At 42.0% G+C, this 25,086-nt stretch overlaps 1 protein-coding gene across 8 annotated transcripts in view; it reads left to right on the forward strand.

The window, feature by feature from the left end:
* The window catches only part of TSNARE1 (t-SNARE domain containing 1), a 593,698-nt gene that overhangs the window by 218,699 nt on the left and 349,913 nt on the right, over window positions 1–25,086 (forward strand). For 7 of the 8 annotated variants that reach the window (XM_075581607.1, XM_075581590.1, XM_075581622.1 and 4 more), the window contains one exon: window positions 4,076–4,145. In XM_075581607.1, coding sequence (XP_075437722.1) covers window positions 4,076–4,145 — 70 coding nt within the window. The remainder of the gene's footprint in view (window positions 1–4,075; window positions 4,146–25,086) is intronic. The other variant, XM_075581625.1, reaches the window with a different exon arrangement.

Raw genomic sequence — 25,086 nt, forward strand, 5'->3', positions numbered from 1 at the left:
CAAACAACTTTCTTTTTCCTGTTATTTGTTGCTGTGTCTGATTTTTCCTGGTCGGCATTGTATTCTTGCTGGTAATTGCCTACTTAGAGACTCATCAACACAATCCCCTACATAGATCTTAGGCACGGCAAAGTATATTTTCCTCAGTTTTACGGTTTGCTAGTAATATGCCTACAGTGTCTGTTCAATGGCCATGTCTCGTCAAGTCTATAAAAAACATACACTTGGAACAGCCTGTGTTCTCCAGGAATGGGCTGCTGCTTAGATGCACTGATGTAGAAAAACAGCACCTTACTGTTCCAATTGTAGGACAAAAAGCCAGGTGATATAAATAGGGTTGCAGTTTTTTTTTTCTCTCCCCTACAGCTTAATTGCTCAATTCATGTCATGGTTTGTCATTGATTTTTCTATAACCTGAAGGATTTAAACATGATGTCTTTGTCACACTGCTTATAATTTTAACTGTAGTTGTCTTTTATTTTGCATGCACGTCTATGTTAGAACAAATAGATCTCAAACTTAAAAAGCGTCTAAAGTGTTTTGTGCTTAACCTAAAAACCATGGGTTAGAAAATTAGCGGATACAGTGTTTGCTTAAATATCATTATTTAATAGCTCTTTTTCCCTTTAGGTCACTTTTTCTGAGCAATTTGCTTTATGACGTGAAATGGTACATTGTTTTTACAAGTGCTTGGTTCTAATGCTTTAATGTTTAGTTTTTCTTAACTGGGGTGCCAGGGAACCCTGGCGTGCTGTGATCCTCTGGCAAGGAGGGCAGCGGCCCCAGGGTAGTAGCTGCTGGCTACTCAAGGGCACCTCTCGCGCTGCCATGAGGACAGGCTGCGATCCTCCTCTCAGCTCGACACAGATAAGAGACAGGAACCTCTCCATCTGCAGACAGCGCACCCAGTGAGCAGCTGACGTGGGGGGGGGAGGGGGTGTGGGAGGAAAGAGGGAAGGATTGAGTGCTTTGTGTGAAGTGGGTGGGACGGCTTTATGTGTTGAGCAGGTGAGCAACGTTAGTACTTTTTGTGGGAATCGGGAAATGTAAGTGGTGTAAGAGAGGATGGGAGGTGAATGTGGTGTGTGTAAGAATAGGGTGGATGAGTGTGTTGGGTGTGTGCTTGTTGAAAAGGAGGGTGACCATGTAAGTGAGGAGGGGTTGAGTGAGGTCTGAAGAGATGGGTTGATCGAGATTTTAAAAAAATCTTGAAGAAAATACTGAGTATAATGTCCTTGTATGGAGTCCTAGGGTTGTAAGACAGGCAAGAAATTTAGTGTCATTATTGCAGCAAGAGTTCACAGCCGATGAAAGGGATCCAAGGGGAGTACACACAAAGTCAAGCCCGATGCGGCGTTTCGCACCCGTTGCTTCTTCAAGGTGCTTAATAAAATCACTTCCAGTTGGGGTTTTAATACACAAAATCAATTAGCGTTGACCAATGAGAATGTGAGCAGAGAACATAAACAGCTGAATCATAAGGAGCAACATCACACTAAATGCTAGTGAGATGGTCTATCCAGCAAAGTTCCGGCCGGCATCTCCAGCAGCGCCACCTAGCTGATTTGTGTATATATATATATTTATTTATTCACACTGCGCACGCTCATGCGCAGGCACACGTGCTCACCTGTGCTCGGCGCTTAAGTAAACAAAAAACCTATACTTTCCCGTGCGCTCAATGTCACGGTAACTTATGACAAGATATAATTTACACCAAAAATACCTGGGTTGAACTGAACACGGCTGAGATATGATAAAATATAATTTATTCCTTGAAAAAGGTGAACACGCGAGATATACAAATAACAGACAAAATATAGACACTTACTTAAATGGAATGATGAAACAGTCACAAATCTGGACTGGCAGTTCATACAGCAATCTTGAAAATCACAAAGACAATAGCCATAGGCTGAGCCTTGTTTATATACAATTATTTCCCATTGAAGACAACCTAAACCCAGCCCCTCTCATAAATCAGTGGTGATGTTGACAGTCTTCCCCAGAGTAAAACTCCTCCCACCCAAGGACGTTTAAAAACTGATTTTCCTATCTAAATGACTTCATAACTTCAGTTCAGTAATACTTACTGGCACGCGAGACATATTAATACATTCCGGCACGCATGACGCTCCCAATGAGACTAATATTAACTATTTAAAGTGTAATATTAAATTTAAGAGAGATATTAATCTCTGTCTCTTAGTACCTGCTAGACATCATGTGTCTGTAATCATTATGTGCAAATCGGTCCCACGAATACACACATCTAGCTTTTAGCACGTTCAGCCGAGGACATCTCATAATATTCTTATATTTAATAAGGTCACTCATTCTGATATCTCCTTGTGTAACCGCACCCCTGGCCCCCATAACCCCTTGTCAAGAAATCCTTTGAAGCTGGGCCTCGTGTGTAGAGAACATTTGTCACAGGTGCTATATTTCACACCCAATGCTCCAGACCTGGGTCCTAGCTGTCTCTACCAGCAATATACCCTTGGTCTGCCAATTGGGTATTAACATACTGTACACTAAACCCCCTCTGTACTTGTCACACCCAACTTCAATCAAGCCTTTTGAAGCCCAGATATTTCTGAAAAGACACCACACATACTGTATTTGTATTTTCCTAAACTGTAACTCATTAACCCCTTAAGCCTCCCGCATCAATCCCAGTGTATGTGTTGGTGCAAACACTGGAACAGAAACAATACATTTTTACAGGGAAATATACATTAGGATTCTGAAGCAAGATAAAAACATATTACTGGACCCCAGTCCAGTTAACCCCTTGCTTCCCAAGTGAGAGCAGGGGGTCACCAAATGGGGTGTAACCCCTTTAATCCCAGGCCAAACCCCCTCTCCCTTGACACTCAACTACCCGCAATGACCCCCCCCCCCCCTCTCTCGGCATGCGTACATGCAGGACACCCGACGCTCATGCTTGGAACGCTCTCCAAGCATGAGCATGCTCAGCGCCAGCGGGGACTCAGCCTAAGACGCATCCCTATTTCAGCCATGTGAAAATGGGGGAAAAAGGCGCGTCTTAGAATCGAGGAAATACGGTAGTTTTGCCCAGTATGCATAAAAGAGCAGCCAGCGCCTTGGGTAAAAAGGGCAAGGTGCTGAACACAATTTTCACAACTACCCAAATAATGGGAAGACTTGCACACTGCTTCTGTTTCTGTCTATACCAGTGGTTCTGAACCTGTCGATTGGCCAAGTTTTTGGAAGAATGCTCTTTTATGATTGTTTACCTTTTCCTGTTAAAACATAAGTAAAAAGGTGAGTACAATAGAAGGAGTGTACAGTAAGTAATAGGTTGGTGGAGCACCACCTTCTTTCGGTGGAAAAAATAAAGTAAACAATAATACATTTAAAGGAACTGACCAATCCGTGTAGCACTGAGGCCTCTCAGGGGAAATAGCCCCTCTCACAATGTTAGGTCATGTGGGGTTTGACCAGATTCATTAGATTATCTGAAACCAGGATCCAGGGTAATATAGGAAAATATGACAACCATATTTATTAGATGGGAAGGCCAAACTAATAACTATAGCAAAACAAAAATGTAGTAAGATAACCACAAATAAAAAAAATAATGTTAGAAAGCAAAACTGACCCGTAATTCAGATTTTAATATTCTTTCAAATAAGTTGACCCACTAGTTGGAAGGTGGACATGCGGGGGAAGAAAGGACCTTACTCTATAAAGTGCGATATAGTTGCTCTGGAGCAGCTGCACGGGAAGCCCTATTGACTTCAATGGAGCTTTCCGTGGGGTAGTGGCGGAAATGGTGTTCTCGTTCTTAATAAAGCAAGGCCCAAAGTGAGAAGCCGTGTGTCTCTTAGAAATGTGCAATGCGGGTAATGATTATGTTTTCCACAAGAAAATAAGACTTGCTCAGTCCGCTCGTCTAAAAGCAAGGTGACAATGAAATACTTTAATGAATGCGGTATACAGTATACATAAATTCACATTTGGTGAGTTGACCATATAGGTTTTTAACGGAAGACGGGTTTTCTATCTCCATGATTCAGTTTGTTGTTCTCTCTCCCTCTCTTGTCGACAGTACAGTCTTTGGAGAGAATCCTTCGATCCCTAGGGACTCCTAGCGACTCCCCGGAGCTGCGAGACCGCCTGTAAGTTTCTTTTCACTATTTTATTCCTTCTAGTTCCTTTCTCCGCTCCAAGCGGTCCTCACACCCGCCAGCTAATTTTATTAGCCTCATAGCGTCATTTCCTCTGTTGAGTACAGGAATATTGTCTTATTGTTTTCTGATGGGATATATACAGCGTCTCTGCAGGGATGCACGTACTCACAACAGAGAGACGCGAATACACAGCGTTTTCCTCCCCGTTTGTGCTGATACCAATCTTTGCTGGCAAACTTTAATGTGCCTATTGTCAAGGAAACGCATGTAAAGCAGCAGGGAATGGAAAGTTTCTTTCTTGACGAAAGAAATGAACACCTTCCTGAATTTGGGAGACACACTCCCAGGTGTAGTCTGTCCTGCACTAATCACCATTACTCTGGTAAACGGCCATTCCTACTTGTTAAAAAATTTTTTTTTGTTAACCAATGTAATTGTCAAACAAATGTTAACCTAATGTCACTTCTTTTTTTAATTTATTCGAAAAATCTTGGGGTGGGGGAAGTGAAGCCCTCACAGGTTTCAGTTTCTTGTGGCCATATGAACATTTTAGCATTGGAATATGGCTTTGAAATTCTTCTTCTTGTCTGAGATGAAACTACTTTATGATGTCACTGCTTTTTATTTCTAAATTGGTTCTATGAAGTAGTTAAAGCCGCAATCCCTTATTAATGATTTCCCCCCCCCTCCTTTTTTTTTTTAATTTAAGGGAATCACGCTAATTTCAGCTCTGGGGAATCCCCCGGTAGCTAAGATACTTACCAGTTAAGTTTCCGGTATTAGTTCCTGGGGGAGGGAGGGACGGCACAGATGTGCGCACACACTTATCATAGCACACTTTGCAAGGATTTGTGGTCAGAAAAAAGGTAATGTACAGAGAAGTTTCTATCACGAAAGACTATAAAGGACAAAAATTCCCAATGCTACATCAAATATGACAAAAAAATATATAGTTCAATACTTAACTGTTTGTCTTCTCATAAGTAAGGGCCATTTAGTTAAACTCTTTGGCCAAAGCGTTATAAGCCTGCGGCCACGTCACGTCATGACCATTATGCAGCCACGTCACGTCATGACCATTATGCAGCCACGTCACGTCATGACCATTATGCAGCCACGTCACGTCATGACCAGTATGCAGCCACGTCACGGCATGACCACTATGCAGGTCCTAACATCAACTGTGAAAATTCTCAGTTACCGCTGTAATGGAGGGAGAAATGTCTGAATAGACCTGTCTTCCACGGCTGCAGGAAAAACGCTGCTACTTTAAAAAGTGGAGAGGGTTGAGCTTAAACCCTAGGAGGAGCACTAAAAACTGCTGTACATAAGTGTTAAACAACAGGTTCAAACATGATGGGGGTGTGACCCTTTGTTCCCCCTCCCCTGCTGTTTCATTGTACTGCTGTACTGGGGGAAGCGGGGTGGGAGGGGGGGGGGATGGGTGGGGGATCTCTGAAATTATATCCTTTTTTTTTTTTTTTTTTTTTAAAGATCTCACTTGCATCTTTTGTGTTGCTGATGCACAGAAACTGTTAGTCAGATTGTAAGATCCTTATTCATTGGTGATTTTGCTAATGTTGACCGTTATTCTTATGCAGACTTCCAGCTATATTTCTGAGCAGACACGAATATTGATTGAATAATGACAGCCTATGTCAGGTGTACTGTTTATTAGCACCACCCTCACTTGCAAGATGTGGTTAAACTCTGCTCTGTGCTCAGCCAAATTCTGAGATGTATTCTGCAGGTGTTTGTAAGGGAATAAAGAGCAGTCCAAAAAAAGCAGCTAAAGTGTTTGCTAAATGCTGGAATGTATTGCTAGGCAACGTTAATGCATACATGACTGTAGCTATGGCCCAAGTGCTCTCCAGTGGAAGATGTGCATTGTTCTGCATACACACATTGCACTCTGCAACAAGACATTGTTTCACATACAGATCAGTGCATTGCATAGGTCTCGGCAGGGGTACTAATGGTTGTTTTTTAAACAACTTGTTGTACACAATACAAAGCTGGTGGTCATTCAAGCATGCTACAGTAAATAAACCCAAGAGCTGTATTTAAGATTAAAGCCATATTTTGATACTGTATATGAATGTAAAGGGAAAAAAAGACCTGTGATACAGCAAGGTTAAGATTAAAGAGACAGCATTAAAGACCAACCAACAGTTAACACGTTGCGCAAGTTAAAGAGATCACAGGTTTATTTGTGTGTACAAAAATATTTTGCCCGGGAAGGGACATTGAGATAAATGTTATTTTCATGTATGTCAATGTTAACCCTTTGGGGAAGGTATGCCGATCACATTATATGTACGGTACTGTATGTATCTCTGTGCTGCTGCTTCTTCGGTATAAATGTAGTCACACAGATTTAGGACCCGGTGTCTAGCATTGAAACACAATCTTTTCAGCATCGACACACATCTCTGCTATGATTAGGTTTGGGATTTCTTTCTGCATCTTCCACTCTCGCGGGCTGGTTGGGTGCTTGATGGACCTGCATGGAGGCTCTTTACAGACATAGAGTATCTGTTGCCGTAATAATCATTTGCCCTTTCTCTGCCCTCCTGGCAGATAAAAAAAAAAATTTGCGCCATCAACCATTTCCTATTTATTTATTTATTTAACCCCTTCAATGCTGTATCCAAAGTGTCACACACATTTCTAACAATGCCCCTGGTGCTGCAATACCTGTGTTTGCATTGTGTCCCAGCAGCATCATTGTCTAAACTTTGTTCTTGTAAGACGTTCTTAGACTTTGTACTTAACGTGCATAAACTCCTCGTCATGGTCAGTCCCACTATATTTGATATTTTATTGCTTGCCAGCTTATATTTTCATTACAGTACTTTTGATACTTCATTACTCCATTGAGTGTACAGTAGCACTTTAAATATTTCACCAGTAGTAACAACATTTTGGTCTTCTACATAATTTCCGATCCAGTACACCAGGGGTGGGTAACGCCAGTCCTCCGGCTACCAACAGGTCAGGTTTTCAGGATATCCTTGTTTCAGCACAGGTGGTTCAATCAGTGGCTCAGTCAATGACACAGGAGTGGTCAACTCCAGTCCTCAAAGGCCACCAACAGGTCAGGTTTTCAGCACAGGTGGCTCAATCAGTGGCTCGGTCGAAAACCTGACCTGTTGGTAGATCTTGAGGACTGGAGGTGGCTACCTCTGTGGTTAACTGATATTAAGTGTCTCGTGCCTCATGAAATGACTGGGCAGGCTGCAAGCTGACAGGCAGGCAGTCACCGCCTCCATATACACAATGCAATAAATAAAGCTTTCAGCACACACCCCCTTATCTGATATAGCGATTTCCCATGTGCACAGCGTTAAGATACTCTATTCTTCTAGTTTTTATATTTTACACCGTGCTCAGGAGTAGAATAAATTCATCAGGAGCGGTTACTGTCAGCAGTGCACAATTACGCGCTATAATGAGAATGCATGTCAATATAATACACATCTCTCCTTATGCAAAATAAAAGCATTACAACGCGTCTTCATACTGTATGTAGAGTATGAACAAACAATGATATTACATAAGAAAGATTATACAGGTAAGAGTGGCAGAATGCTTCAGGTGCTGATGGCTTTTTCAGTAACCAGTTGGCTGTGATAAATCTCTTCCTATGCAATATGTGCCCTGGGTTAATACTACCCTAACCATTTCAATGCAGTGTCACAAGTGTCCCAGTTACATTGCACATTGCAATAGCTCCCTCCACCTTTGAAAGGACAGAGGAGACCTAGACCTCTGCAGCTGTGATGGTAACTTCTCATTATATGCGTAATGCTGTGTATCCCAACTGTCAGCCTCTGGGTCAGCCACATGTGGTCTTTATTTCACTCGCTGAAAGATATGTTACACATCTCACCATATGCTGCTGTTAAACAGCAGAGTTCAGTAATTAGAATACAGCTGTTTTCCCTTGTTAAAGTTCACATATACTCTTCATATTGGAACTATTCTATGTGCTTGATTAATGGGGCATAAACGTGAAGCTTGTTCTTCTTAATGAGTTTATGCTTTCAAATTATTTAGCAATTAAACTTCATGAGAAGATATATTTCATGATGGTCCTAAAGATATGTTCACCGTAAAAATGTAACTGTCCTCTACAAATAACCTTTGTCTGGTCTCACCACCGCACAGTTGATCCCATCTTGTGGTACAATCGGAATTGGTGTGTGTGTGTGTGTGTGTGTGTGTGTGTGTGTGTGTGTGTGTGTGTGTGTGTGTGTGTGTGTGTGTGTGTGTGTGTGTGTGTGTGTGTGTGTATGTGTATGTATGTGTACCGTATTGGCCTGAATATAATGCTATGTTTTTTTCCTAAAAATGTCCTTCCGAAAACTGTACTCGTAGTCTATGCATGAACACAAGAGAGAAAGTGTCCCCTATGGAATGAGAGCACTCTAAGCAAGTATTATAGGATGTGATGACACCTATCGACTGGGCTTGTGAACCTCAATTCATTGACCAAGTATGAGAACTACAATCTAATGATAAGATGTTTTAATTAAAACATAAGTATTTACTATGAGCTATGCTCAATCTAAATTAAATGTTGAAGGAATATACAGGGTCTATGACCAGATATCCGCACAAATGAATAAAGCCTGGGTGAAAATAGCGAATTTTAAAATAACTCTGTACCACTGCGGTATGTAAACAGCGTAAGTGACATAAGTGGGTAAATATCGCTGATTATGTAGTATAAGCCCGGAGGGGATGTCAGTATGCGAGATTAGGATCCTAGAACAGGCTCAGGTAGGTATGCCTAGTAAATCTGGATGACCAGTGTGGTCACGTGAGCAATAAGTAGAGAAGCAGAAAGTTTGCCTGTTAGGAATTGTCTAGAGGAGACTACAGTCATCTCCCGCTGTAGGAACTAGTGTAGCAAAAATATATATCAGACTGTGTTGGATAAATCGCTGCCACTTAGCAGTGTCACTCACTGTAATTAAATAACTTGTTCACTGGAATGGATACCCATATGATGTAACGTGCCTGGACTCAGGGAACCTACAGTCTGTTGTCCCCGTGTCTCTATTGGTCGCAATTGAGACAGTATACTCAGCTCTAGTGCTGAAGCATGGGAATGAGCATCTAGATTACCAGTGCTTTATTCACTGGTGGTAGCTAAGATTAGCATAAGCGTATCGTTACCACTGCGCCGTACGACTGATTGTGAGGATGAGCCTCATATGATGAAATCAAACTGGTACTCTGTACATATAGACGAAAGTCACCCTTACCGAGGAGGAAGGATGAATCAGCAGGCACAACTATGCAGAAAAGAGTTGCAAACGGCTGGACTGGGCTGAAAAAATGCTTTATTTCAACATGGATTTAAAAACCAAGAGGAGGGGAACAGACCCCTGCACCTCTAACGCGTTTCACCCAAGTATGGGCTTTCTCAAAAAGATAAGGGTGACTTTCGTTTGCATCTACACACAGCAAGGAGCACGCAGATCCGGATGAGAAAATGGATTTATGTGAGTACATCACGTTTACTATTTGAAAGTGGGAGCTTCCCCAGGTTCACTGGATCATATAGTTGCTGGATTCATATACTAGGGGTCTGGGTGGGTCCTAGGACTTCCCCCTGACATCCCTTTTTATCCTTGCCAGATCGTGTTCCAACTAGGGGTTAATCTACACAGCTCCACACAGAATTTCTATACTAAAAGTGGTCCGGATGCAGTATTCATTTTCATTAGTGGGTTATATGCTTTGTAGCACTAGTAATTGAGGGACTCTACCTCAATTCCTCTGCTCTGTACATATACAGTAGAGGCAACGTTTATTCTAACATTTGCCGTAAACTAGCCGGGTTACATTCTGGGTATGTGCTGGGTATGTGCTGGGTATGTTCTAGGCTAGTTTGAGGCACGTTTAAGGCATTTCTGCATTGACTAACGACCCATAGGATTAACACAGCAGGGATCCCTGGCAGTCCAATTCAGTTTGAATGGGACTGCCAGGGACCCCCGCTGTTAATCTGATAGGGCATTAATCAATGCAGAAATGCTGGGGATAGTTTAAGGAAAGTTTAAGGCATGTATTCAGAATGTACCTGGGTGTACCTGGTTTTTTTTGGGGAATTGCCACTGGTTTTTGTTCGAATAAGAGTTGCCTCTACTGTAGGTTCAGTATAACGTGTCTGGACTCGTATTATATGCGCAGCCTAACACCTTTTATTTTTCATGTAGGACACCTTCAAACCTGTAGAGGTCGTATTGTGTGCGAGGCCATATTATATTCGGGCCAATACAGTATGTGTGTGTGTGTGTGTGTGTGTATGTATATAAAATATATATATATATATATATATATATATATATATATATGTATATATATGTATATATACACATACGCACTAAATTAGAGCAAATAACAGACACCCAAAGCTATAATAATAATAAAAAAATGCTGCTAAATTTATTTCTAGCAATATGATCAAGAATACCAATAAAGACATGCGAATAGAGATTCAGCAGAACTATATATATATATATATATATATATATATATATATATATATATATATATATATATATCTATCTATCTATCTATCTATCTCCAATAAAGAATATCACTTGTGAGCACATTCACATGTGTTAGACAGGTCTCTGCAACCCTGCCTTTCACCATTATCACCAGCATACAGTGCTCCCACTGCAGCAAGGAATTCGGGGAAATAACATGCAAATGGCCACAATGTGTCACCTTTTACCTGAAATCCATTTTTACATGGAACCATTCTAAGCAAATGCTCGCCGTTCACACAGCTTTAAAGCACAGCATGGGATTGACCTTGATGGGTCTCATCAGTGTGGGGTTGATTTTACTGGGAATGCATAACTTAACTCAGTATTATGGTTTAGCCTATCCCATAGCCTCTCTTGAATTCCCAGTAAAATCAACCCCACACTGATGAGACCCATCAAGGTCGAAACAGCTGTCTGTGGGTGGTTTTCTGGGTATGCACCTTAACCCTGGCTGTGCTCAAAGCTGTGACCATGCAGCAAGCTTAAGCCTATAGGGAACCATGTTAAAAATGGTTATTGAGGCAAAAAGTGACACTGTGTGCTCATTTGCATGTCATTTCCCAGAATCCCTTGCTGCAGTGGAAGTGCTGTATGCTGGGTGATAATGGGGAAAGGCGGGGTTGCAGACCTGCCTAAGACATGCAGATGAGCATACAGCTATATTTGCATATTTGCTTTCCTGTGGAGGGTTTTTGTCACTTTTTTTACTCACCATAACTTAACTCAGTATTATGTTTTATATATATATATATATATATATATATATATATATATATATATATATATATATATATATATATATTTATATACACAGACACAACACACACACATATATATATATATATATATATATATATATATATATATATATATATATGTATATATATATATATATATATATAAACTCCTGACGAAGTCGCCGCAGTGTGACGAAACGCGTAGAGCTGTGACGTCATCGCATTTGTGTTGGTGTATTTGGAGTCCCTGGCTTCCCTGCGCTCCAGCTGGCGGTAATTTCAAGTGTTAGCAATCATGTATGAGGGAGCAAAGGACGTGCAGGCATTGGATGCCTTTATATCTTGCTGCCAATTCATGGTGAACCTGGGTTGTTTACATCCACTCTGCAAACCTGGGACTCACCCTACCACCGCAGATGTCCACAATAGAGATTTCTCTCCCACAAATGGTTCTGTTTGAAATCCTGTAAGTGCACATTCTTATGGGTTGCTGGTTTTTTAAATAAATGTACCTTATTTTTTACTCAGTTACGTGCTATGGAGCTTGCGCTTTTGTTTGTTTTTTGTTCATATATATATATATATATATATATATATATATATATATATATATATATATACACACACATATATATATACACACATTGTTTCATGGACAGATATGGGCTATTCCTCCGTTATTTCATCATCAATTAAGCAGGTAAAAGGTCTGGAGTTGATTTCAGGTGTGGCATTCACATTTGGAAGCTGTTGCTGTGAACCCACAACATGCAGTCAAAGGAGCTCTCAATGCAGGTGAAACAGGGCATCCTTAGGCTGCCACAGAAAAAGAAAATCCATCAGAGAGAGAGCAGGAACATTAGGAGTGGCCAAATCAACAGTTTGGTACATTCTCAACAGTTTGGTACATTCTGAGAAAAAAAGAATGCACTGGTGAGCTCTTCAACACAAAAAGGCCTGGATGTCCACGGATGATAACAGTGGTGGATGATCGTAGGATACTTTCCATGGTAAAGAAAAACCCCTTCACAACATCCAGCCAAGTGAAGAACACTCTCCAGGAGGTAGGCATATCATTATCCAAGTCTACCAAAAAGAGAAGACTTCACGAGAGCAAATACAGAGGGTTCACCACGAGGTGCAAACCATTCATAAGCCTCAAGAATAGAAAGGCCACATTAGACTTTGCCAAAAAATAAAGCCAGCCCAGTTCTGGAACAGCATTCTTTGGACAGATGAAACTAAGATCATCCCAGAATGATTGGAAGAAAAAAGTATGGAGAAGGCTGGGACCGGCTCATGATCCAAAGCATACCACATCATCTGTAAAACACGGTGGAGGCAGTGTATTGGCATGGGCATGCATGGCTTAAAATGGGACTGGGTCACTAGTATTTATTGATGATGTGACAGAAGACAGAAGCAGCCGGATGAATTCTGAAGTGTATAGGGATATATTGTCTGCTCAGATTCAGCCAAATTCAGCGAAGTTGATTGGACGGCGCTTCACTTTACTGATGGACAATGACCCAAAACATACTGTGAAAGCAACCCAGGAGTTTTTTTAAGGCAAAGAAGTGGAATATTCTGCAATGGCCGAGTCAATCACCTGATCTCAACCCGATCGAGCATGCATTTCACTTGCTGAAGACAAAACTTAAGGCAGAAAGACCCACAAACAAACAACAACTGAAGACAGCTGCAGTAAAGGCCTGTCAAAGCATCACAAAGGAGGAAACTCAGCGTTTGGTGATGTCCATGCGTTCCAGACTTCAATCAGTCATTGCCTGCAAAGGATTCTCGACAAAGTATTAAAAATGAACATTTTATTTATGATTGTGTTAATTTGTCCAATTACATTTGAGCCCCTGAAATAAGGGGACTGTGTATGAAAATAGTTGCAATTCCTAAACATCGTTTCATACGATATTTTTGTTCAACCCCTTGAATTAAAGCTGAAAGTCTGCCCATCTATTGCATCTCGGTTGTTTCATTTCAAATCCATTGTGGTGGCGTACAGAGCCAAAATTATGAAAATTGTGTCAGTGTCGACTTATTTCCGGACCTAACTGTATATATAAAGATTTGGGGGTTTGTTGCTTGCTCTAATTTAGTAACCCGTTTAAGTATACTTTAGCTTTTAACCTTGGTACTTTCATCTTTGGGTTCGTGATCCCCATATTCGTGGGCGTCCGGATGTTGAGACCAGCCACGTTAAATGTTTCCCCAGCTGTGAGGCCCCTATGGTAACAATAAGACGGGAGTGGCCAACTCCAGTCCGCGATGGCCACCAACAGGTCAGGTTTTAAGGATATTCCTGCTTCAGCACAGGTGGTGCAGTCGTTGCCTGAGCGTCTGATTGAGCCCATTAGGCAGGGGTATCCTTAAAACCTAACCTGTTGGTGGCCCTTGAGATTTGGAGTTGGCCGCCCCTGCAATAAGACAATTGTGCTCCAGCTTTGTCCCGTGTGCTGTTGCAGTTTTGAAAAAGTGACGGTCCCAGTTCTATCCTTTGTCACCTTTTCATATGGATGCAAAGTAATGCAAAGAATATAGATGTTTTACGAGAGCCTGGGAAAAAAAATCCAAATAAAAAGTAAATATTCAAAACTAGTAATCTTTGTATTTTGAAACCAGCGCTTTCGTGTCCGGATTAGAGACCAGCAGGAATAAATAGAGGGACTACAGATAGAGCTAATCCTGAGACTGTACGCTTAGCATGCAAGGTATTACTTTGAAGGGTTTAGCATATTAGCAGGATTGTAAATGATGTGTCAAAGCATTTATGGAAATATTTTCCCCCTTTAAGCTTCCTCAAAGCAGTATAAGGGAGCTACATGAGATATGATGAAAGCCCTACCCTCAATTAAACAAACTGACACTTAAAAGCATCTCTGAGCTTTACTTGGCAATGATCTCTTCATTAAATCATGATTTGTTAAATGCTTTCAACCTTTGACTCAATTTAACAAAGTTTGCAGCAAACTGTAGAATGTGAAGTTCAAGCTATAATAATAGTTAGACTTTTCAGGTAATACTCCGTTACCGGAAAACTTTTTTAGTGCAATGCAGTGCCCACTGATGAGGTTTAATAACCTAAAATTGTAATGCCTTAGCTACTTAGAGGACAAACGTTCAGTATACCTTTTACAGCTACAGTACATTTGATGATCACACATATTGGCAATGGGGCAGTTGTTTTTGCACATTTTTACTTTCCCAACCACTTCAACATGTACTGTAGTTAGTAGGATTGCACACTAAAGAGGTTTAGTTTATTTAAATTCTCAGTTGTATACACAATCCGGCCTCCCACCCGTGACCCTCCCACCTGTGACCCTCCCACCTCTATCCCTCCCGTCTCTAGTGCTGCGGCCAGGGTGAAGAGACGCACGCTAATGCTCACGATGCGTGATGTCACGGTCTGCCCAAGCAGGAGCAATTGGGGGGAGGGGGGTTGTCAGTGACTGGAGAGGGGCGTGACGTCACATCCTCAGCTCTATCTGATTGGGGTTTGTGACTGCTGTTCTGTCATTGGCTCTTACCTGGTCATGTGACGCGCCATCGTGCAGAAAAAACAAATTGTGCTGTCTCCCCAAGCACAGGTCCGGTCCAAGTGCACGCGCATGCACCAGCATCTAGGATGCGTCCATCAAGAACAAGTTATTTAAACGTGCAGAGCGCGCACACGCTGTCTCTATGCCGTGGCCTATGAACTTGCTTGCTGCCTTAGATCTTTGACCTTTGGTTCCTATTCAGTATGTTGAAAAGCGGTGTTCTCCCTCTCTGAAGAGATTCCCATCCAAGGAGAAGATGGCTTCACAGCATATTGTATACGAGCCACAACCGACCAGAATGATCCCATTACAATAGCCTATTGGAGGGGTTAAATCTGGATCAAACTCCATGCTAGCTAATAACCCCTAGCATCTATACCCCTAATCCTTAATGGGACTAGCTGTGTGGCTGCACCATACTTCATCCTCAGGCATACTCCATCTCACAATTAGCAGTCACTTTTGTTTCAACATTGCCCCTTATACCCTCTAGATTGTAAACTCTCACAAACAGGGCCCTCATTACCTTCTGCACCTGTTTGCGCTGGTCAGTGCTTATTTGGTATATCATTCTCAGAAAGATTGATGCTCCGCACTGGTGCTGTCTTTAAATGTTACTGCACTGTGTTGCTAATTCTCTTGCAGCCGTCTGCCTGGGAGAACTGCACAACCTCTTATAGAGAAGTGAGCTCTCGAGACTCACAAAAACAAGAGAAAAAGATAGGCAGAAAGGCGCACAGAGTAGCAAGAATGTTAAGTAAAAACCCACAGGGGTTTAACGGTAACAATAAAACCAATGTCATATAGCACAATCAATAAACCTCACACAGTGATAAATAAAAATGCAAATAGTAAAATATTGTAAACCTACAATTGCCCTAGGTGGAGAGTGATGCCGGAGAGGTCCGGTTATCAGCTGGGTACAGTAGATGGCGCGGGTCCGGACCCAGTATGCTCGCTCACGCTGAGAAGGAACCTTCACTCTCCCGGCAGCTCTCTCACTAACTGGAAGTTCACGTAGCAGCCTCACAACACCTGACGAGGCACGCGGTGCGAAACGCGTAACGGTCACGTGAAGCTGCGACGTGAACTTCCAGTTAGTGAGATAGCTGCCGGGAGCACCTAGGACAATTGTAAGTTTACAATATTTTATTATTTGTATTTTTATTTAGCACTGTGTGATGTTTATTGATTGTGCTATATGACATTGGTTTTATTGTTATCGTTAAACCCCTGTGGGTTTTTACTTAATAAATATTCTTGGTACTCGGTGCACCAGGATCAAAGGTGGCTCTAACGGCAAGTTCCAGCAAAATCCAGGACTGGAAGCCTTACAGAGACAATGGTGCTGTTGGACCCAAATCCAAATAGGACGAAGTATTTTGTGATGGAGGAAGAAAGCCAACAATGCTATTCGTCCTCTGTAAGAGATGCGTGAGAGTAGGTACTGTAAGAGGTTTGGAAGAAGAGGTGGACATAACAGTTGGAGGATACAACTCACTTTGGCAAAGCATTAGAAGTAAAAGTCTTTAGGAATACTTGAGAAAGAAAGATAAAAACTATTGCAGGTGGAGATTGAATGAGTTGGATAGAAAGGGTAAGAGGTCTATCCCACTCGGTAGGTTACCATTTGTTATCACTTAAAGAACATAGGTCATGCAAATATTAAACATCTATTGAAATGCCTGACTCTTCCACTTTAACACTTTTGATTAGAGCCAAATGTTGGTATGCCAACACACTTCTATTTATGAATTTTCAGAAAATAATAAAGCATATGGATGTCAATGTCCAGATTGTGAACAATCTGCTGTTTAAACAATATCTGATGCTTTAAGGACCTCAACATGCTGTAAGAAACCTTTGAGACATGTACTGTATATACAGGTATTGCCCGAAAAACATTCCTCGTGACCACAGCGCAGAGCAAGCTTTCTGCCGCAGTCCTTCCATCCAGGAGCCATGGGCACGCCATTAGGCTAATGACTTTTCCTGCACCTCACTGGGAGAACAGGATAACAGTGGAAATGGTTGCAACTAAGTAACATTAAGTGTGTATGCACTTCTAAGTATGTGCTCTACTTTGGTGTATGCCGTCTTAGGTACACGTCACTTTTAATTGACCATAAGTTGATTTGTAAATTAAAAAGTAGAGTACACACATTACTTTTAATACACTGTCAAGTACTAGTTTAAATACTTGTCATTTACAACAGCAAAGCCAATAACCTGTCAACTTAAACCATATTTATTCTTTACTGGCGATATAAAGACAAGCAACTGCAGTGCCAATAGCTTAATCATGGGGATGCTTGTCAAGGTGGATAGAGTATGTTTGACTGCATGTTCTGTTGCAAAAAAGCCTTTAATTTGACCTAATGTTACAGGGGGGAAAAAACAGTCTGTCATTTGTTGGCTTTATAATGATCCCAGCTCTGGAAACAAAGCATTTCTAGATGGCTGTACATCAGGCCATGCAGGCTCTTACAAGAAGTGAGGCGTTAGTCTAAAAACAGACATGACTACAGAATTATGGATGTTATGCATATGGATGCCTGTCACGGCCAGACATGCATGTCACAGTAAGATTCAACGGGGAAGCTGACACAAATCCCAAAATGCTAATGCTCTTTGTTATCCATGTGAGATCTTACTTATTTCACTGATTTATAATGCACATCATGTCCAAACTTGGGGCCTCTTCTGCTACACTGCTTGGCAATAACTTCTATGCTTCAGACTGAATGTTCGTCATTGCGCTTATAGCGGCTTCTTCATGTAAAAGTCATCTTGAATACAGATATACTGTAACAGAGTTTCTAGTATCTCTCTTCTTCACAGATCCGTGTATTTGATTAATCCTGTTAAATACGAGTTTGAAAGTATGTTACAAAATGATTCCATTGTCATGAAAATATACAAATAGATAAAAGAACATGCAATTATTTGGGGAGAGAGGGCTGTAACCATAAAGGAAGAGAAATTATTTATTGTCCATAATAGGCGTGCATCAAAACATACAGTACAGTATGCCTTTGCGGTTTCTTTTTCCATAGGGTCCTATAGGCTTGATTAATGGTCATGAAGGTGCCGATTAGTTGAATAGAAATGTAAGGGCCATTGTGTGTCTGTCATTGTCTGAGTGTAACAACTGACAAGCAAGTGACATGTATCCCTTTGTTACCTTTCCTTGTCTGACTCTTTTTAGGGAAAGAAACCTGTTTGAAAGTATAACTTCATGAGACCAGTCTTTTGTATTGTACATACATGTGTGTGTATGTATATGTCTATTGCTTGGTTATTCTCAGTGGTTCTGTGCATAGAATTTTAGGTACACGTCACTTTTAATTGACCATAAGTTGATTTGTAAATTAAAAAGTAGAGTACACACTCATTACTCTTAATACACTTAATACACTGTCATTGCTTTATTGCTTGATTATTCTCAATGGTTCTGTGCATAGAATTTTAGAGGCACAATTAATAATTGCCCATGGGAGCTTGTTTTGTTGCCTTTGGTAGGGGTGATTCTGGGATTCAAATCAAGTTTACTTAAAAGGCAGTGTTCTTGCCACTGATAAAAGGCTGCACCCTTACAGTGTGTGAACTTGTCTTTAAAGTAATTTTGAAGGGAGTTGCTACTACTTCTACTCCATCTACTTTGATCGCTATATATATATATATATATACAGATATATATATATATATATATTTTATATATATCCTTTTTATCATTGCAAAGTTATTTTGCTGCTCTCTTTGGCAAAGAAAGGTTCTATTTATTACTTTGACTGTAAATGGATTAAACATTACAGTGCAGTAGTGATGCTAATTTTGGGTGTTCTCATTAAAGGCATTTGTGTTTAAAAGAAGATATAAACACATACATGTAGGCCGTTTAATACGGAATGAATTGATGTGCGGGTTGTCTCATGGGCGAAATGAATGTTTGAGTTATACTTTCTGTCTTTGTGTACCAGTGAGTTGTGGTACACTGTAATAGTAATTGTGATCATACAATGGAATTGTGCTTTCTATTTTCAATGTGTAGCAGAGAGATGTCATGACATGTCTGGTCACCAATGGCGACCCACAGATGGAGCATGGTGACCACCCTTTGCTACATCCCTACTAGTCACACTGTGAAAGTTTTATTTGCCATCAGCACTGGGGAAACTATTGCAGTTAGTGGATCCCGGCGGTGCTGCCACTCCCCACTGCAGCTCGCCATAATCACCAGTTACTTGTGCGGTGAATTTCAGCTGCCATCAGTTTTCACCACTTTTTTGGGGGATTATAGAATTTTTGAAATATTTATTTTAGTTAATATTGTGGTGTTTGGTTTGCGCTTTTATTGCGTTCTTTCTTTTAAAAGGGATGTCATAGTATTCTGCCGGGAGTTTGTAGTTAATTCTGGGTGACACCAAACATGTGTCTTAAGGCATAGCACTGCTTAGTAAAAACAGGCCATATTGTGCATCGACACCAGGATACAGATATGACCGTAAATGCAGCAAGTCATTCTCATTGCTGTTGTTATTTTGGGTAGAAATTGTGTACAGGCAAATTTTCTTTGCTTTATTTTCTGTGGGAATGAGTTATGTTCTTATTTTAAAAATGTGCCATATCTGTTCCTGGCTCCAGTCAGTTGCTACCCAGCACAGCATTGTAGGGGTTAATCAGGCACAGCACCCCCCTATAATGCAGTCTGTGCTGCGCGGCCCATGATCCGATCTTGTGTGGGTTATAAAGTGTTGATGTTTATATTGGCTTACTCAAGGAACATGTGATAAGTGTGTCTACAGTGTGGTATTTCTCTGCATCGGAGGGATTTCTCCAGTAATAATTCAGAGGATCCACTCTTTCTTGCGTAGGTTTTTTTGGGTATCAATTCTAGTCCTCCAGATGGCTGTTTTTGAGCTGGGCACAGTAAATTAAGGAAATAATGCAAAAAATATAAAGATCTCAGATATGCTGGTAATACACACAAGGATTGATGCGCTGAAGCAGTCAGTAATGACTTCATGTAGTGATTCAGAGGACAACCGCGTCTTGTAGGCAGAAAACCAGATGGAGTTATTGAAACATGTTACTGTTGTATTGTAATGTGTATTGCTTTTACTTCACAGGGTCTTTTCCCCAACACATTTTTGTTGTTGTTTTTCACTTTTAAAACCTTAGTAGAAACGTGTTGTTGTATTGTTTAATCCTATTTGAAGAAGTGAGTTGAGTGGTTAAGGAAGCCTGCGTTTTGCAGAGTATTTAAACTTCATAAAGTGTTTTGAAGCAGGCAAAATAAAACTTACTTTACGACAGAAATTATACAAATTGGTACAATAGATTTCAATGTACACAAGGGCAATAGGATGAAAGGCAGAGGGGCTCTGAAAATCATTCAGGATTTAATAGTGAGTAAGAAATGTGATATGAGCAGGATACAAATGAAACTACTGCAGCTGTTCGTTGCTCACGTGCACAGTATTTATTGCTAGAGTAACCCGACACAACCTATAGCTTCTTGAATCTACGCTAGAGCTTTTCTTGATATTTGTGGTGTGGGGCGGAATGGGATGTCCGAGTAGAACGCAATATACAAACCCTAGTGAGGAGATTAAACACATACAAATACCTTCTATCAGAATCTACAGCTATATTATCAAGCACTGTTCGCTATACCGTTGCAATGTGTGGATTGAATACTCAGTAGATGTTTAGTTGGGGATTCCATTTCCTTTACAGCCGTGTATCTGTTTTTAACCTGATCTAGAAGGTGCCAAGGGCAGTGTATACTCACTGCAATGTAAAGCGCAATAGCAAGCAAGACAAGATTGTTTTATTTATTTTTCTTCTCATTTTTTTTCTTATTTCATCTTAAATTAAATATACAAAGACAAAGTTGGTTCAATGAAAGCATACTAGAGTTTAAAGTGTTTACACTAAGAGAGCAAAGGACTTGGGTGACAGTTAGTGATTTTACTTATTTTATGGAATTATACGTTTGGAAGGTTAAGAAGCCACAAAGATAAAGAATATTTGTATTTTTTTTGGTGATCATTTTAATGCATCCAAGTTGGTTGAAACTGAAGGGGTTAAAGCAGAGGTGGCCAACTCCATTCTTCAAAGGCCACCAACAGGCCATGTATTGGGGGATATCCCTGCGTCAGCACCGGTGGCTCTGACGGAGCCACTGATTGAGCCACCTATGCTGAAGAAAGGATATCCTTAAAACCTGGCCTGTTGGTGGCCCTTGAGAACTGGAGTAAAAGCATCAATGCACCAACTTTGGCTACTATTTAAAAACAGAATGATAGCCCTGCTGGCGTTTATTGTTTACCCACCGAGCACTTTAATCTGTGGACCATGTCAATGTAACTCCCATTTGGCCAGACATGGCATTTTTAGGCGGGATGCCTGCAAACTGTGATAATGACGTCCTGTGCTCGCCCACACAAACTATTATTTATTAAGTGGTCGTATGCCACAAACCTCTCCCGTCCCATTCATTAGTGTCCCATTCATTAGTGTCCCATTCATTAGTGTCTAATCACTGTATTCTTGTGTAGCACAGACAATGTGCGCGGCTCTGTTCAGTTCATTTTGCAGTAACAATGCGTTTCTATCCCAAAGAGCTTCCAAGCGTCTCTTACGGTGCCTCAGGCACGGTGAGATAACGTAACTTGCCTGAGATCCCAAGGAGTCAACACTGGGATTTAGTCCAGGATTACCCGTTACAAGGGAGTAATCCTACTAATAAACTGCCCCTGCATCCCAGTGTTAGTGATTGTGCCTTGGAAAATATTGAAAGTTTCATTCGACATAGATGAGGAAATCCCTGAAAAGGGGGTACTTCTTAAATATAGTGCAGGCAGCACCGAGGCCACCACGACCCCATCAATTAAGAATTGTATTGTTACGTTTATATATTATTGTAGTAGAGAACATACAAGAAACAATTGTGTACCGGGGAAGTTGCGTGCACAGCATAAGTAATTATTGTGCCTGAAGAACTCTCCTGTATCGCCCACTCACAGCATGTAAGGGTCTTCTCATCAGCCTCTTTGCAGCTCACATTTCCCTTACTGTACACTGTACTGTATGTACCAGGCCATTGTGTGTGGGAACAAACGGCTGTCAGAAACACACAGGTTGGTCTTTGTATAGATTATTACAAATACAATCTTCATGAATATAACCAAAACATTCATAGTGCACTTTGTGACACAAGTCCTTCCCAAACAACAGGAACAACTTTGCTGTCAGAGGGACCAGACATGCATTGAAAGGGTTTAAGTGATGAGATGTGCACGATTTTAGAGGCAATCCAAGTTGTTTTTATTATTATTATTATTGTAGCGCTGTTTCCCCCACCCTATGGGAGACGTGGCGACTACTGAGTGTATGTGGTGCTTTACTGGCGGCTCACAGGAGGCCTGCACCTCCACTGCTGGAAGCCTGGGGTGTATCTGGTTCGTCCGGTGACAGCGCCTCCACCTGTGAGGGATCATGACAGCGCCAGATAACCCCTTCACAGGACCCAATGCAATAATTACGCACAGACGTATATAATAACAGGTTTACTGCAGGTAACTTAGATTACTATAACGCAAATAACACAGGCCTCGCACGGCCTTAACCCCACACTGTACCCCATTGTTCAACCTCCTTGTCCACACCCTAGTAGGGTCTTCCCCCAATGTACTGAGGTGCCATGGGCACCTAACCACCCTGGTGTCCACAGAAGCCAACCCACCCCAAAGTGTATGAGACAGCGCTGCCCACTGTGAGAGGATAGAGTTGGTGCACTTGATGACTTTGCTGATACCTTCCAGGTGCTCCAGCATCTGGTACTGCTGACTAAAGATAGGGCCCTTCTTTGCCATGCTGTCAGCGAAGGCGTCCGCCCCCACGTGGGGTGGTTTCCAGCTGGAGGGTCCCACCATGAAGAGAGTCTCTATCTGTGGGGTGGTCTGAGCCCATTCCACAGGTCGCTGATACTGCGCTGTGTCTTCTTTCTGTCCCTGACACTGCACTCAATACAGGGGGGCAATGTCCCTAACTAGAGGGGCTGTCCCTGTAGTATCCACAAACTAGTGGAAGTCAGGGCCTAGATGGAGCCTATAAAGGGGTCTCTGGCCCAGTGCAGGGACCACAGACACCCTGCACACACCCTCACCTCTCTGTGTCCCAGCTCCGCCTGGCATAGCTTGCAGCGTGCCAAATGTAACAACTCTGAGCAGGGGAATCCTGGCGCCCTATTGGGGGAGCTTCTCCTAACATGGTTGCTGCTGTCCCTATCTACTGCGCATGCGCCAGCTCCCGTAATGGCCGCAGCCACTTGGGGCTTTCTCTGCGCATGAGCGAGCCGTACTGCGCATGCGCACGCATTAGCAAGATGGCGGCACCCTACTAAGGGAATCGCCGCAGACCTCTAGCGGCCCGCTCGCCATCCTGAACGTCCGCCATGCTCCCGCTGACCCCCGGCACTCGCCGGATGCACCCGCGTACCTCCACCGGTATCCACGCTCCCTGCACACCGGCCATCTCTTGCCGCATCCACAGGGGAGGTAGGGAACAACGGGGAACCCATGGGGGACCTGCCTACATTATTATTATTATTATTTTTTTTTTTTAAATACGGAATTAAAGCAGCGGATCGCTGGAGCTGAACACCATTAATTTCTGCTCCGGGGTCCTCCTGCTTCCGGAGATTCGTGCCTCTGAAGGGAGTGCCGGTATCTGCTCCAGGGTTCACTATATGTCTGCATTTCAGAGCTCCCAGGCCAATAGGAAGCCGTAACATCATCCGGTGCGGCTGCCTATTGTCCTATGGTACAAGGAAGCTGAAAACTGCAGGAGATGCCGGCACCCACTTTAGAGGTACTGTATCTCCAGCACCAAGGGGGCCCTGTATCTGAAATGAATGGGGTTCAGCTTTGGAGACCCCTTGCTTCAATCCTGTATTTAAAAATGAAGAGAGAACAAAAAACGTCTTGGATTGCCTCTTTATAATGATGCATTTCTAATTACTATGATCAAGACGTTGCTCAGTCATATTTTAGCCACTTCTAAGCCATTGTCCCCAATTAGAATCTTGTAATGATATTTTGCTATATCCATAGCACACAGCTCATTGTAACGTGATTCTATGAACCACAACCAGCTATTGCTTATTTAATTAATGCATTCGATCAGTGTTTTTCAACAGAGGTTCATAAGAACCCCCGGGCACCTCTAATGGGTTCACTGCAATGTTCAGGTCATTTGAGAATTTTACCAAATTCAGAAGAACTTACAATGCATCTGATCTCAGACGCGCTATTAGAGAGGGTTGGGGTTCCTTACAATGCATCTGATCTCAGACACGCTATTAGAGAGGGTTGGGGTTCCTTACAATGCATCTGATCTCAGGCACGCTATTAGAGAGGGTTGGGGTTCCTTACAATGCATCTGATCTCAGACGCGCTATTAGAGAGGGTTGGGGTTCCTTACAATGCATCTGATCTCAGACGCGCTATTAGAGAGGGTTGGGGTTCCTTACAATGCATCTGATCTCAGACACGCTATTAGAGAGGGTTGGGGTTCCTTACAATGCATCTGATCTCAGATGCACTATTAGAGAGGGTTGGGGTTCCTTACAATGCATCTGATCTCAGGCACGCTATTAGAGAGGGTTGGGGTTCCTTACAATGCATCTGATCTCAGACGCGCTATTAGAGAGGGTTGGGGTTCCTTACAATGCATCTGATCTCAGACACGCTATTAGAGAGGGTTGGGGTTCCTTACAATGCATCTGATCTTAGAAACGCTATTAGAGAGGGTTGGGGTTCCTTACAATGCATCTGATCTTAGAAACGCTATTAGAGAGGGTTGGGGTTCCTTACAATGCATCTGATCTCAGACACACTATTAGAGAGGGTTGGGGTTCCTTACAATGCATCTGATCTTAGAAACGCTATTAGAGAGGGTTGGGGTTCCTTACAATGCATCTGATCTCAGACACACTATTAGAGAAGGTTGGGGTTCCTTACAATACATCTGATCTTAGAAACGCTATTAGAGAGGGTTG

This window comes from Ascaphus truei, chromosome 2 (assembly GCF_040206685.1).
Source record: "Ascaphus truei isolate aAscTru1 chromosome 2, aAscTru1.hap1, whole genome shotgun sequence".
NCBI lineage: Eukaryota > Metazoa > Chordata > Amphibia > Anura > Ascaphidae > Ascaphus > Ascaphus truei.